We start from the raw sequence: 15,000 nt of genomic DNA, 5'->3' as shown, positions 1-15,000 counted from the left end.
GAAGTTCGGTTTTGCTAATATTTCAGGTAAGCAAAGCAACAGCCCCAAACAATGCGCAGTTGTCTGTGGCCACCTGTCGCGTGCTTATCTGCCCAAAACACCAGAAACGCGAGCTGGCTCTAAAGTAGATTAACCCTCATTCATACATAGGCCTATCAGAAACTGCCTGTAAATTACTTTCCAGTAACAAATAGTTAGGGAAACGGCAAGCAAGCTAACAGAGGTAGTTGTTAGCCAAGAACGTCAAGCAGTTTCATTCAAATGTGGCTGGAAATGAAGGCGCTATATTCTGAACATTGTCATACAAACGCAGTTATTTAATTAATGTTGAAGTATCCGTCTTATTGTTTCTGTGCTGGTAAAAGCAGAAATGCCTAGTAGCCAAGGTCTAATTGAAAAGGGAAAAAGTCCACCTTGACTTCATTGATTACAAGCACGAAGAACGCGCTTCCATTTTACAGCGTTGCCAGCGCATTTCTCTCCAATCCCTCTCTTTCTCCCCCTCCCCTCCCTCTCCAGTCCATGCTAGCCTCTCTCCCTCTCTTTCTCGAAAGTGTGCGGTCGTAGTTTTTTTCTCTTGTGCATTTATTCTTAGGTTATCAAATTGTCTTGATGTCAATGTCAAGTGAATTTAAAGCGGAAAGGAAACGTCTTGCATACTCCTAATGCGGCCCAAAAACCTACCGCATCTTCTTCCACCTAGCCTGATTATCATCGACTTTCACATCTCTTCGAGACTGGCTGAAGCTGTTGCATCACTAGGAGGGCACGGCCTGGCTATCTTCCACCGGCATGCCCATCACAACCAGTGGCCAAAGTCAGACTAGGTTAGACTATTGCCACTTTTTAACTAAAGCTAAACAGACACTGAATTGTTATTGATATGTAGTAGACTAAATGAAAGCTGTTTTTTTCTGTAGGCTAAATAGGCTACAACAGAGTAACAGGCTGGCTGCAATAGAGTCTACAATAGCCTACATGATGGGTAGGCTATATTGGTGCATAAAGCAATCAGTTTGACAAATATAATGTCATTGAATGCAGATTTCCTCATATCACCATGCTCATATATTCTTGAAAAACGAAATGTGCACGGTTACTCAAGGCATTTTTCTATACAAGGCACAGATGTTCATGATTTAACACACCCTCATTTTTTCTTAAAGACCTGAATTCACAGTTGCACTGCAAAAAAAAAAAACATAATCACACATGAAATTGAACGTGGACATAATTTACCACTTATTTAGGCGCGAAAAAAATGGGGACACTTCTGGTTACATTCGGGACAATACAAAGTGGAATCCGGGACCATTGCGGGACACAAAGGAAAAAAGTTAATTTCGAGCCCTGCCCCGACAGACTTAGTGTAATAAAACCTACCTTTTACTTACTGCTGTAGTCTTGCCTTTTCTTTTCAGCTTCCCATACAGTTTGCTTTATGGAATAGAAGCCCAGGAGTGAGTTGTAAATGCAGTTTGACTTGGAGTATGCCGCTGCAATGTCTCGCAGTACTTTCATCAAATTTTACCTCTTTGAATAAATAAACTGTATCTGTCACTTTCCACAATGGCTGTTATGGTGACACAGCGGCATGGGTGATTTTGAAGAATGTCTGCCGTAAACTTCGAAACAGATGAGACCTGCAGGCTTTTCTTGTTACACAAAAGGCACAAACCACGAGTATGAAATCGTTGCATTACAGCCAGAAGGCTTGCCACTAACTTTTGAGTTGAATTCACCAGGTTCGCCACAAAACCACATCCTTGGAACAGGGCAGTTGTTCCTTTGACGGCAGCGATGGGCAAGATAATAAGAAGCAGGAAGAGAGAGAATATGTATTTATGTTCATAGACTCTGAAGTCTGCGGTCTTCTATATGGCGTCACAGACAAGGGCATACTGGACAAGACACATTTTGGTCCATGCTTTAGGCTAATGGCTGTTTTTTTCTGTAGAGAGGAAATGTTGGAAGGATGTAAACAAACAACACAGAAGTGAACAGCAGGCTTCCTTGTTGACTGGTTGAATCTGAGTGATTCATTCAGACCTTAATTACTGGTGCGGAGTTAGAGGAAGTGGGCTTACGGTATATGATGCAGGCCCGTACCTTTTAAATGTTCCCCTGCATCAGAAAAAGGTGACTAACTCTCTGTCTGTCTGTCTGTCTCTGTATCTCTCTCTCTCTCTCTCTCTCTCTCTCTCTCTCTCTCGCTCTCTCTCTCTCTCTCTCTCTCTCTCTCTCTCTCTCACACACACACACACACACACACACACACACACACACACACACATACACACACACACACACACACACATACGCACGCATGCACGCAAATACAGACACACACAGAGGGAGAGGCCTACCTAGTGTATGAGTGCAGTATGAGTAGAGAGAGCAGTATGACGCATGGCAGGTAGGTTGAAGGTGTGTTTCCCGACAATACACACACAAAAATCAGGCTCCTATTTTGGTTCTCTGTTGCTATGCTCACCAAAAAAAGGTATAAATATTTGTTCACGGGAGAGGCTCTCTCGCCCTCTTTAGTGAAGTTAGCTTGTTTTTTTCTTTGCTTCTCTTTTTTTCCACCCTAGTCTTTTTCTATAACTCTCTCACTCTCTTTGTCTTTTCTTCTTTTTTTCCACTGCTGACGAAAAAGAAGAAAAAAAGAGTCGACAAGAGTTTCACATCGCAATGTCAGCAAGAGTTGTTGCTGTGACATGATAGGTGTTCTCTTGTCATGCACCTGTTTATATTTCAAAAGTGCTCTCATAGCTGAGTTTCCTATAAGAGGCAATACCGTACCTCTGCATGTGTGCCTGTGCATGTGTGTGTGTGCATTCATGTGTGCGTGTGTGTTTGAGTGTGTGTGTGTGCGTGCGTGCTTGCTTGCGTGCGTACATGTATACGTACGCGCATGTGTGTGTACATGTAGATCTGTCTCTTTCCTCCTGAATCAACCCCCCCCCCTCATAATCAAATAAAATAATGATAATAATAATAATACATTTTTTGTCAATCTCAAGTTTTTGTCAATCTCAAAGTGGTTGAGGCCCTAAGCAATCTGCTTACTCTGCTTATGCCTTGCGGCGGGCCTGGTTGAGCCATTCAGTTTTATGGTATACTGGGCCTCAGATAGCACTGCAACAGGGAAGAGATACAAGGCAGCATACAGTAACGGCTTTAAACGTATGCTAGTGGTTACGTCAGTATTGTATTGTGTGTGGCGTAATGTACAACCAGCAGCATCTCACCTGTGTTGTTGTCTGCTGCCATGTGCTATGTAATGATGTCATTCTTTGAGAAGATCCTTTGGACTCGGGTACATCTATAATATTTCATAACAAGTGTGTGTGTGTCGTGTGTGTGTGTGTGTGTGTGTGTGTGTGTGTGTGTGTGTGTGTGTGTGTGTGTGTGTGTGTGTGTGTGTGTGTGTGTGTGTGTGTGTGTGTGTGTGTGTGTGCGTGCGTGCGTGCGTGCGTGTGTGTGTGTGTGTGTAGGTGTGTGTGTGTGTTTTTGTGTGAGAGAGAGAGAGAGAGAGAGAGAGAGAGAGAGAGAGAGAGAGAGAGAGAGAGAGAGCACATGCATGCATGCATGTGTGTGTATAATGTGTAAACATCCATGCGGGCGTGTGTGTGTGTGTGTGTGTGTGTGTGTGTGTGTGTGTGTGTGTGTGTGTGTGTGTGTGTGTGTGTGTGTGTGTGTGTGTGTGTGTGTGTCTGGGTGTGTCTGGGTGTGTGTGTGTGTGTGTGTAATCGCTGAGATGTATCCTGGTGTACTATATTGTATGTAAAGCAGCAGCACAAAGTGACCTTAAGTGGTCTCTCTCCCTGCAATGAAGCTCATAGAGACAGTAAAAGAGGTGTGTATGTGTGCGTGTGTGGGTGTGTGTGTGGGTGTGTGTGTGTGGTAGTGGGATTTGCAACCGTTTGATTGGCTGTCGGGGCAGGCATTATGAGGAAAGGGCACACACCTACCTCATAAAACATTTTATTTCACTCACTTCCAATTGTTGGCTGCCCCACTGCGCCTGCCAGCCACACACACACACACACACACACACACACACACACACACACACACACACACACACACACACACACACACACACACACACACACACACAGACACAAACACACACACACACAGTGACCCCCATGTGCATACACATGCATACTACAAATGCACACACACACCCAAGCACATGCCACACACATTCATAAACACGCAGCTTTAAAGTTTGATACTTTCTCAGCGAAGTATGGCAGCAGTGCAGTATAATGTAATGTTTGATTAACAGCTAATGAGTACAACGAATCAATAACGCAAAGACCTTTAATGATCAATAATAATGATAATAAATCATGGCCTTGTCCATGGCCCCAATGGCTAAAGCACCACAATGTGATGCCAGTGACCCCCGGTTCGATTCCAGCCTGAATCGAATTCGATTCCAGCCCATTTCCCTATCCTCGCCTGTCTCTCTGCCTTTACTTTCCTATCACCATAAAAATGGTCAAATCACAATAAATAATAATAATAATAATCACCTCTCTCTCTCTCTCTCTTTTCCTCTCCCTGTATTTTCAACAGAACTCCATCCGACACAACCTGTCCCTCCACAGCCGCTTCGTGCGCGTGCAGAACGAGGGCACAGGCAAGAGCTCGTGGTGGATGCTGAACCCTGAGGGGGGCAAGAACGGCAAGTCCCCGCGCCGCCGAGCCGCCTCCATGGACAACAACAGCAAGTTCGCCAAGAGCCGCGGCCGCGCCGCCAAGAAAAAGGTAATGGCCGACACGATTGAAGAACAAAAAGATGGTTCTCAACATTTTTTGAGCAAACGCCCCTTGTCCTCATCATAAGCCTGCCAACACCCCCTTTAGTATTAAAAACTAAAATAGAAGAATGCCCCCCCCTCTCAGCTGTGTCCTCCTCAACGCCCCTTTAGGGCTCCCCAAAACACCCTGGGGGGCTGTAGAGCCTCGAGAAACAGTATTGTAGAGCTACCTGGGGAATGTGAGGGGGTGAAAAGCTATTAGGCTTAGTGACTACCAGAAAGTCCATTAAGTGGAAGTAGACCTACCGTTACAGATGTAACTCACCAATATTACAATATCACATAGTTGTAGCTACTGTATGTGACATCATACTACTGATGTTGTACAGTCATTTACATTTGTAACAGTAATATAACCAGTACCTCTACTTTATACAACTCTAGTGACTACTAAAGGTCAGATGGTGATTGTAAACCACAGGGCAAGGAAGAACCGTAAGCTAAACAATCCCACGGCCTTATCTAAATAGCCAATGGTTGTGATCTCAATGCTGTCATGGTCTACACAGCACAGTTCATATGGCACAGTGGACTACAGGTCAGCATAGTGCAACACACATGCACACAGACACACAAGCAGATGCACCATGCATACACACTTTGAAGAATCATGAAAGGCACACACACACACAGCTCTCTCTCTCTCTCTCTCTCTCTCTCTCTCTCTCTCTTTCTCTCTCTCTCTCTCTCTCTCTCTCTCTCTCTCTCTCTCTCTCTCTCTCTCTCTCTCTCTCTCTCTCTCACACACACACGCACACACACGCGCACACACGCGCACACACGCACACACGCACGCACACACACGCACACACACACACACTAATGACCTAGAGGGAAATGTCAATGACCGGGCAGGATTTCTATTTTCATAAAACTGATCAATTTTAGACAAAGTAAAAAAAAACAAGGCTAGGTGCATATGTTTTTGCCTCAATTTTGAAAGGTGCCTTACACAACTCCCTCTTTCACAAAGGCGTGTACAATTACCCCTTGTCTGAAAGGCAGTGATTATCTAAGCCCTTGCATTAGATCTGGTTCATGAGTGCATTCTCTGCATTCATCTCTCGCTGCCATATGTCAGTTATATATGCAGCACAGTGGTAATTTGAAACCTCTGTGCTCTCTCTCTCTCTCTCTCTCTCTCTCGCTCCCTCTGTGTATGTGCGTGTGTGTGTGTGTGTGTGTGTGTGTGTGTGTGTGTGTGTGTGTGTGTGTGTGTGTGTGTGTGTGTGTGTGTGTGTGTGTGTGTGTGTGTGTGTGTGTGTGTGTGTGTATGTCTATTGATCTGTCTATGAGTGTTGGAGTGTTTGTGTACTGTCATGTCTGGGTTTTATTTACAGTGTGTGTGTGTGTGTGTGTGTGTGTGTGTGTGTGTGTGTGTGTGTGTGTGTGTGTGTGTGTGTGTGTGTGTGTGTGTCAGGGCTTGACACTAACACTCGCCAGCTGGCCAAATGCAGTTGAATTTCTGCTTTGGCTAGTAGATACTGAAGGTTCACTAGCCATTCTGGTGGGTCTATTACTATTCTGAATGACGAGGCACCGCATATTGTAGTTTTTTTCCTCGGACCGTCTTTGCTACAAACACAATACAATGCGATGAGCCTACAATACCCATGAAGCACCTGTGTCACGTGTCACCTGTGTCTCACGCACGACAGGACGACGATGGAGGGAGCTAGTCTTGCGAAGAGGATTGGCAGCGAGCTACCGGCACATCAGCGTGCGTTTGGAAATGTCACTGAAAACCTTCACGTGAAATTAAAGTAGCGAAGTTCATCTCAACTGACCTGTTTTGCGATCTTGCGATTAGTAGGCTACAATACTTAGTAGTAGTGGACATTAAAATGACCGAGGCAAGAGGAAAACACGTCAGTCTGTCTTGTGAAAGTCTCGAGATTAATTAGCGCAGCGATAAGACAAGGATACAAGCGGCATTAAATAATGTTCGGTTTAAATTATTTTCTGATTTGCATGTATGTCTTGATACCTTAATATTCCTCCATGTTTCTTGTGCTGTTGTTCCCGACTGTCGAACCGGGCTTAAACAACGCGCAGTAGCCTTCCACACTGCACAAAAGCATGTCCCATCGCATGTCCCTTCGCAGGTGCCCATATCGCCTTGCGTCCGTTTGTATTTCAAACAACTCACTATTAAACAGAATGAAGGGAAGTCGTAGCACCTTCTGCAGTAACCGCGTCTGTGTGTGCTTGCTAGTGTAAGCCTAGGCTATACTTTTATAAGAAAATATTCCAGAAGAGGTGTAATTCCACATCCATGACCGAGGACAGGCGAACTTGGCAATGACTTAACGATATCTACTTTGCGCATCAATTTAGACGACCGCCACAGATAGGCCTAGGCCTATATGAAGAAAAACTAATGAAAGTGCCCTCCAGATCAAAGACGAAAGTATTTTGCTCTCATGTAGGCCTTCCATTTGTGCCCTTCCACAACATTGTGCTTGGTGTTTCTGCATAGTCAATATAGGCTATGCCATTCCTCAGATCAGTTCATCTGTTCTTTTTATAGCATGCATGCATGGACCAGTTAATAACAATTCTAGTTATGCCCTATAGCCTATTATATTACACTGTATTATATTATATTATATTATATTATATTATATTATATTATATTATATTATATTATAGTATAGTATAGTATGTTATATTATATTAGCCTACATTACATTATTACAGCCTATTGTATAATTCATTAAAGCTGCTATGATGGTCAAGAAAATTATGGCTAGTGAAAAGGCCCAATGGCTAGTGAGTCAGGAAAACCACTAATCAAAATGGCTGGTAAGCAAAAAAAAAGTTAGTGTGTGTGTGTGTGTGTGTGTGTGTGTGTGTGTGTGTGTGTGTGTGTGTGTGTGTGTGTGTGTGTGTGTGTGTGTGTGTGTGTGTGTGTGTGTGTGTGTGTGTGTGTGTGTGTGTGTGTGTGTGCAGAGACACATGGCTGCTGCACTACAGCTATTATTGTCTGTGTGTGCATGTAATATAGAGGATGTCCACTGTGTGTCCATGTATGACGTGTGTTTGTGTGTGTGTGTAATATAATATAGTATATTGTTAGGGCTTATTAAACTACATTTATGTATGTGTCTGCACACAGATGTTGCAGGAAGGTTAACACTCTTGTCTCTGTGTGACTGTATGTACATTTATTCATATTCATATACATATTTCTACCTCCACGTACGTAGATGGCGCTGCAGGGTGGCCCCGACGGTGGCGCGGACAGCCCCGGCTCGCAGTACAGCAAGTGGCCCGGCAGCCCCAACAACTCCCACAGCAACGACGACTTTGACGCATGGAACGGCTTCCGGCAGCGCACCTCCTCCAACGCCAGCACGCTCAGCGGCCGCCTCTCGCCCTTCATGCCCGAGCAGGACGACCTCGTCGGGGAGGGGGACATGGAAATGCACATGGTCACCTACCCTGGAGGTCCGGTGGGGGGCCCCAAGATGGCGGGAACTCTACCGAGCCTATCAGAGATGACCGGCTCGCTGGGACACCTCCACGGCCACCGCAACTCCGAGAACCACATGGAGAACCTTCTGGATAATCTCAACCTGCTGTCGCCCAACAACCAGGCCCAGGTCGGGGGTGGCGGGGGTGGAGGAGGTGGTACTCCTACCCAGGGGTCCGCACAGTCCTCCCCTTCCCCCATGATGCAGGCTAGTCCCGGGTACCCAAGCCCTTACAGCTCCCCTGGCCTGGCCCCTGGTAACCAGCCCCAGCAACAGGAGTACCGCAAGTGCATGTATGGGCAGGGAGGCATGAACACCCTGTCGCCTATGCCCATGCAGTCACAGATGGGTGAGGCAGGCAAGCCTCCCGGCTTCAGGCCGTCCTTGGGTCAGTTCGGCTGCCCCGCAGGCCTTCTGAAGGAGCTGCTGACGTCCGACGGAGAGTCACACGGTGAGATGATGCCATCGGTGGACACGGTGGTGACCCAGTCGGCAGGTGGTGTCGGCGGTGGGGCAGGAGGAGTTGGCAGTGGGCCCGGCGCCGGGCGCCTCTTGCCACCTTACTCCAGTCCAGGTGGGGGCAGTGGTGGACCCCGCAATGACCTGATGGGTCCCGGAGGCCAGCAGCACGGCAGCCACGCCTTGCCGCCGCCACACCCCCACAGCCATGTTGGTGGGCACGGAGGTCCACACGTGCATGGCCCACAGGGAACACCAAATTCCGTCGCCATGAACGGCCGCCCCATGATGCCACCCTCCCTTGCCAACATGAGCCACGGCACGGGGGTGGTGCCCCCTTCTGCCCGCCTGGGCACTGTCAAGACCTCCCTACACATGCCGTTCAACGCCTCCGCCCACCTCAACAGCGCCGGAGGCAGCGGAAACGCCGGAGGAATGGGCGGCGGCGGTCCGCTGACCTACTGTACCCTCCACAGCCCCAGCAACGCCAACGGTTACGGTCGGCCTGGCCACAGCGGTGCCGGTGGCCCTGGCAACCTTCTCCAGCAGCATCAGCACCCGAGCCACATCCACCCGGAGAAGTTGCCTAGCGACCTGGACGACATGTCCATCGAGCGTTTTGAGTGCGACGTGGAGTCGGTGCTCCACGACACGCTGATGGACGGCGACTCGCTGGACTTCAACTTCGAGCCCGTGGTGCCTCAGCAGAGCTTCGTCCACGGCCACGGCCACGCCCATGGACACAGCCACGGCCACGGCCACAGTCACGGTCACGGAGGGGTGAAGACCACCACACACAGCTGGGTGTCAGGGTAGGACGTCAGGAGAGCTGGGAAAGAAGGCCACATGAGAGCACACTCACAGGTAAGGAAGGAGTGGAGGTTTTGGCCAAGTATTGCACATGCATGCTATTGCTATATGTATGCATGCTATTGCATAGAACAGTGATGCAGCGCCATATTAGACCAAATAAAGGAAAAACAGATCCACAGAAGTCTCAGAAGAATAAACTTTACACATTGGCAGTTTTAATGCCTTGACTTGATGTATGTTGAGTTTATTCCTGGTGTTATTCCTTTCTAGTAACTACATACTCAAACACGATCTCCTCTCTCTCTTCCCTTTCAGCCCATATGCATCTCAAAGTAGAACCTGTCACCACCAGGACGTTCACCCTGCCCTCATCCACCCAAAGATGCTCCTAAACTCCCCACACCCCTCAAAACTCTTTTGAGTTTTCGTTTGCTCCATCTGCTGTCCTCAGCAACTTCATCGCCTCCCAGGACTGTCACTCAGACATTCATTCATTCATTCAGGTTCATTCAGGAGGACCCTCTTGACTTTGGTTATTATTAATATTATTTTTATGAATCGTTCGCCACTGTACCATGTCATCACAACTACAGCCAAGTGCCAAACTCTTTGCCTTTGAACTGAACTTCAGAGCCAAAATCGATGTGCACTGTTGAACGTTGCCTTCTCATTGTGCTTGAGGATTCGCCATGCCAGTGGACCGCTCTCCGAAGAGTGCTTTTTTTTTCTTATACACCAACACACACGTGCACGTATGTGTACACACATACGCATGCACACAGAAACACTCACACTCACACTCACACTCACACTCGTATGTGTACACACACACACACACAAACACACACACACACACACACACACACACACACACACACACACACACACACACACACACACACACACACACACGGACACAGACATGGACACAGACACACACACGGACACGGACACAGACACACACACGGACACAGAAACGGACTGACACACGGACAACAAATACACACACACACACATAAACACACATAAATGCACACAAATACCTCCTGAAGAGACATTTATCAGACGGATGTAAATGTTTTTTTTTCTTCTTCAATCAATTGATGTAATAGCTGAAACATATTAGCTTGGAGGCCTTTCTCACACCAGCTCTTAAAATATCACCCAGAGTGCCCCTGTACATGTCTCCAGCAAACAAGCACTCTTTGAAAGACACCAGTTACTCAGTTGTGGGTGCGACAGATACTCAGTCGCACCCATGCACTGTATATCATATTATACAGTCAATGTCCATGCCTGTTAACTCAGCACCAGCCAGAACAGTCAGGTCATATTCACCCTTACAAGAATGCCCCCATTTCCACCCACCATGGCCATCCCTCATGGTGCCCTGTGGACATTACGTGTCCTTCAGGGTATCCTTGAGTGTTCTACCAACGGAACTGTCTGAGAGGTTCCACAATAGAACTCTCACAGACGTTCCAGCCTTTCCAGGCTTCTAGAAGGAGAAGTGGAATGCGTTGGAGGAGGGTGTAAAACTGAAGTAAGACTTGGCATGATTGCTGTGTTGCATGTTGCTGTGTGTTTGCCAGTGGCATTGGGGTTGGGTTGATCTGTTAAGACCTCCCCAGAGCTACACTGTCTGAGCCTAGAGGGTGGTGAAAGCATGGGCCAAGTCTGATCTGTTTCAGAGACTCTGCCGGAGGCCCTTCCAACTACATTATGTCATGACACTTTTTTATTATTATTTAGTTTCAATTGTTGTCCTCTCAATTGTTTTGCATAGTTAGACATTTCTTGATTTGTTCTGTTCATATTGGTTCAGTTGCGTTGCTTTTTTTTTTTTTTTTTCGTCTTGGCTCGGATACGTTGGAAGGAGATTGGAAGGAGATTTTTATTAGGTCATGTACAGTACAGAACGTTTACATTGTACAAGTAACCCGCTCGACATACATACGTACATACATACATACATACATGATTTTCTTTTTTTGTAAATTGGGAAAGAAGAACTGGAGTATTCAGTGGACTAATTCTCATACTTTGAGGGTGCATCATGGTTTGACTAGACCTGCCTGATTCCATATGTCTTGTAAATACCAACTTAACACACACATATATTGAGAAAAAAACTTTAAGTAGATATATATTGAGATTTTTATTATGATGTCCTGTTATTGTTATTGTTTTAATTTTTGATTCTGCTGCAAATTGTGCACGCACACATCGCAAAGTGTTGTTTCTGTCTTGTCTGTTCTGATTAGATTCTACGCAAAGTAAACTAATTAAAGCCTTATATATCGTTAATTAATACATGTTATTCTGGCAAACTGGGTAGTTCTGAACTACAGGCTGGAAACTGGCTTGGCCACTGCAGATGTGGGGTGCTCTCACTCCCTTAGACTGTTGAGGAGGTCAAACCTCATCCCCCCCTGCCTTTAAAAAGGTCACAAGGGGAATGGGTTTGCTCCTCTGTCATTTATTTATTTATTTGGTAGAAGGAGACTTTGTGCTATGTTTGTAGTAATGCCTCAATCTAACACATTTACCCTATGCTCATTAACTGTGTTTCGTCTCCTTTGACCGGGTGAGATGCGATACGAAATTTGCCGGCGTCGTTGACGTGATCCGTTTTCCTAAACATGAGCTGCCTCCTTTTTTCCACATTTTTTTTTAAACGGTTAAGAGATCTCAGCAATGCTGCTCTGGCGAGGATTCATGATGTTGGTCAGATAGTCTGCAGATTGTCCCCTTTTTCCCCTCCCTCTCTCTCTCTCACACACACACACACACATGCACACTCACACACACACACACACTGACAGCTCTTATCTCATTGTCCATCTTCCTCAGTTCTCACTGTCTGATATCATATTCCCCATCCCCCACCTCCACACACACATGCACACACACACTCACACGCACACATGCACACACACACTCACATGCACACAAGGACACACACACACACACACACACACACACACACACACACACACACACACACACACACACACACACACACACACACACACACACACACACACACACACACACACAAAGACACACACACCATCCCCATCTGTCGCCCGTCTCCTCATTTCCTGCCGTCAGCCCATTCAACACATTTGCTAATTTAATGACGCGACATGATTCCCACTAATTACCTGGGCCCCTGCCATTAATTAGGATTTCAGTGGACTCTCCCTCCTCGTGCCTTATATTCGCCTGGGGAGACACACAGAAAGTCATCCCTCATTTCGGCAAGTCTAGAGGACCTGTCAGTATGGGAAAATGCACTATCTGGTCGACATTTGTCTGCACATGGGAATGATGAGGTATCAGAGACGTTGCTGGTGAAAAACAATAATAGACGTCAGTCAAACTCAACAGTCAAACAGTCAGTTATTTTACTTTGCAAGCTCGTACATATCTGATGTACATACAGTGAATGCCCTCATTTACAAATATTTTTTCAATGCATTCTCCACACATTACTGAATGGGAGACTATACAGTGACAATAGGCAAATTGTGGATAATTTAAGGGGAATCAATCGTTCAATCAATTAATCAAAACCTTTTTTTCCACAATAATGTTAGCGATACGCCATTATGGACATGTGCAGAGCAGATAGTGCCATTTGCGGATTGAATACTGACTTGCTTCCAGAGCACGTTACCAGTGAAAGTTCCTCTTCTTTGGAAATCGCATAACCATGTAAGACCACAGCTGTCAACAAATACTGTGGCAAAATACCAAGGAAGCATTGAAAAAAATCAGGACAGATTTCAGAATTCATTAGATAGTATATTCCATCCATTGGAACAGGACATGAAAGGGGAAAATAATGTGACAACCACACAGAATAGTTGGAAGAGTAGGCTTGGAGCTTCTCAGTTGGGTTTTGATCCTCGTCAAAATCAGTAAAGCTCTCCGAAGTTTGTACTAGTCAAAGCAGATGGCAACATTTTGTTGTTTGACATTGAATGACGTTGATTTAAATCCCGATAGCTCATTGTCGATGTAGATAACAACCTCCATTTCAACACGTGCCACAGCCGGTTCCAGGAAACCGAAGTCATTGAGGCGCCTGTCTAGTGTCTGTCGCTACTGTTGCGTCGCTACGCTCAGAAACAAAGCCAGCGCCTACTCACACACACACACAAATCCTTCTTTGTAAATTATATGTGCAGGTCACTCATTTCAGACATAATCATTGTATCATCCAATGTCAATTAAAAAAGGATGCTTCAAATATATATATTATTAAGCTGTGTATTAAGAAGTGTAAATGATTGCTTTGTGAGATTTTGCTCAAGTGATCATACCTATGCATTTTCAAACTTTAATTTTTAATTTTGTTTCTTTTTTTTCTTTTTGGCTATCTGTTTTCTGTATTTGTTTTTACTGATTATATAAAATGTTTTATGTATTATAGCATTGTGGAGATGTCATGTCATTGTCAAAAATGTTGGTTTCAAATAGTTATTTGAGATAAAAGATGAAGTATATTTAGACTAGAGGATTTACATGCTCTTTTTTGTAAACTGACACTGTTGTCGTTGTATTTAGCAGCAGTTTGTAGGAAAAATAGAAAATTAAAAAATACATAAACTTATTGTCTAAGTACAGAATTGGAAAAAATAATTGTATGAATTATCTATGTTAAGATGGTGAATTTTGGACCAATTTTTTAGAAGAGAAAATATAAATTTAAATATTGCACTTTTATCTTAACATACATTTTATAACATGTTCCTCATAGAGAGAGACAGAAGTGAATATGTGAGTTGTTTTAAAACAAACTGTTACATTTATTAACTTATACACAGTAATGAATCAAATTTTCAATCAGAAGAATTATATATCACACAATGTGCAATTTGTTTATGTATTAGAGAAATGAAAAAAAGAATGGTTACACTTTACTTGATGCTAGCATTATACGCATTACATGACAGTGTCATAATAGTGCCAAAACAGTGACATGACACAGTCATGAACATGTCATAAACATGATGTCAATGTCATTAACGTTTTATGGTCGTGAAAAGTTGACATTGTTAGTGCTGTCTTTACCATAACCGAATGTCACTTAATGACAAAGTCATAAAATCTTCATGATATTGACATAATGTTAATGACGCATTAATGACTGCATTACAACACTGTTATGTCACTGTTATGTCATGCGTATGGTGCCGGTGTCAAGTTAAGCGTTATCAAAAGAACTGAGACATTACAGGACGAAACGTCAAAGTAGAATAGAGGCAAAGGCAACGTGAAGCTGATAAAGAGGAGAGGTTGCCATGTTTGAAATGACTGACTTCATTGACGTATGTCCCGATGTTGATGTATATCTATCTACCAAAGATCATTGATCAGAGCAAGATGGATTACTGGCTGAAAAA

General features: G+C 44.8%; 1 protein-coding gene across 1 annotated transcript in view; it reads left to right on the top strand.

The window, feature by feature from the left end:
* The window catches only part of foxo1a (forkhead box O1 a), an 81,789-nt gene that overhangs the window by 66,045 nt on the left and 744 nt on the right, over positions 1-15,000 (top strand). Inside the window, exons 2-4 of the mRNA XM_063204798.1 lie at positions 4,594-4,785; positions 8,048-9,637; positions 9,902-15,000. The exon at positions 9,902-15,000 is cut by the window's right edge and continues 744 nt beyond it. Of these exons, the coding sequence (XP_063060868.1) occupies positions 4,594-4,785; positions 8,048-9,589 (1,734 nt within the window). The 3' untranslated portion in view covers positions 9,590-9,637; positions 9,902-15,000. The remainder of the gene's footprint in view (positions 1-4,593; positions 4,786-8,047; positions 9,638-9,901) is intronic.

Source organism: Engraulis encrasicolus, chromosome 8 (assembly GCF_034702125.1).
Source record: "Engraulis encrasicolus isolate BLACKSEA-1 chromosome 8, IST_EnEncr_1.0, whole genome shotgun sequence".
NCBI classification, from domain to species: Eukaryota; Metazoa; Chordata; class Actinopteri; order Clupeiformes; family Engraulidae; genus Engraulis; species Engraulis encrasicolus.
Note: the sequence above shows the minus strand (reverse complement) of the source record. Positions and strands in the feature narration are given on the sequence as shown.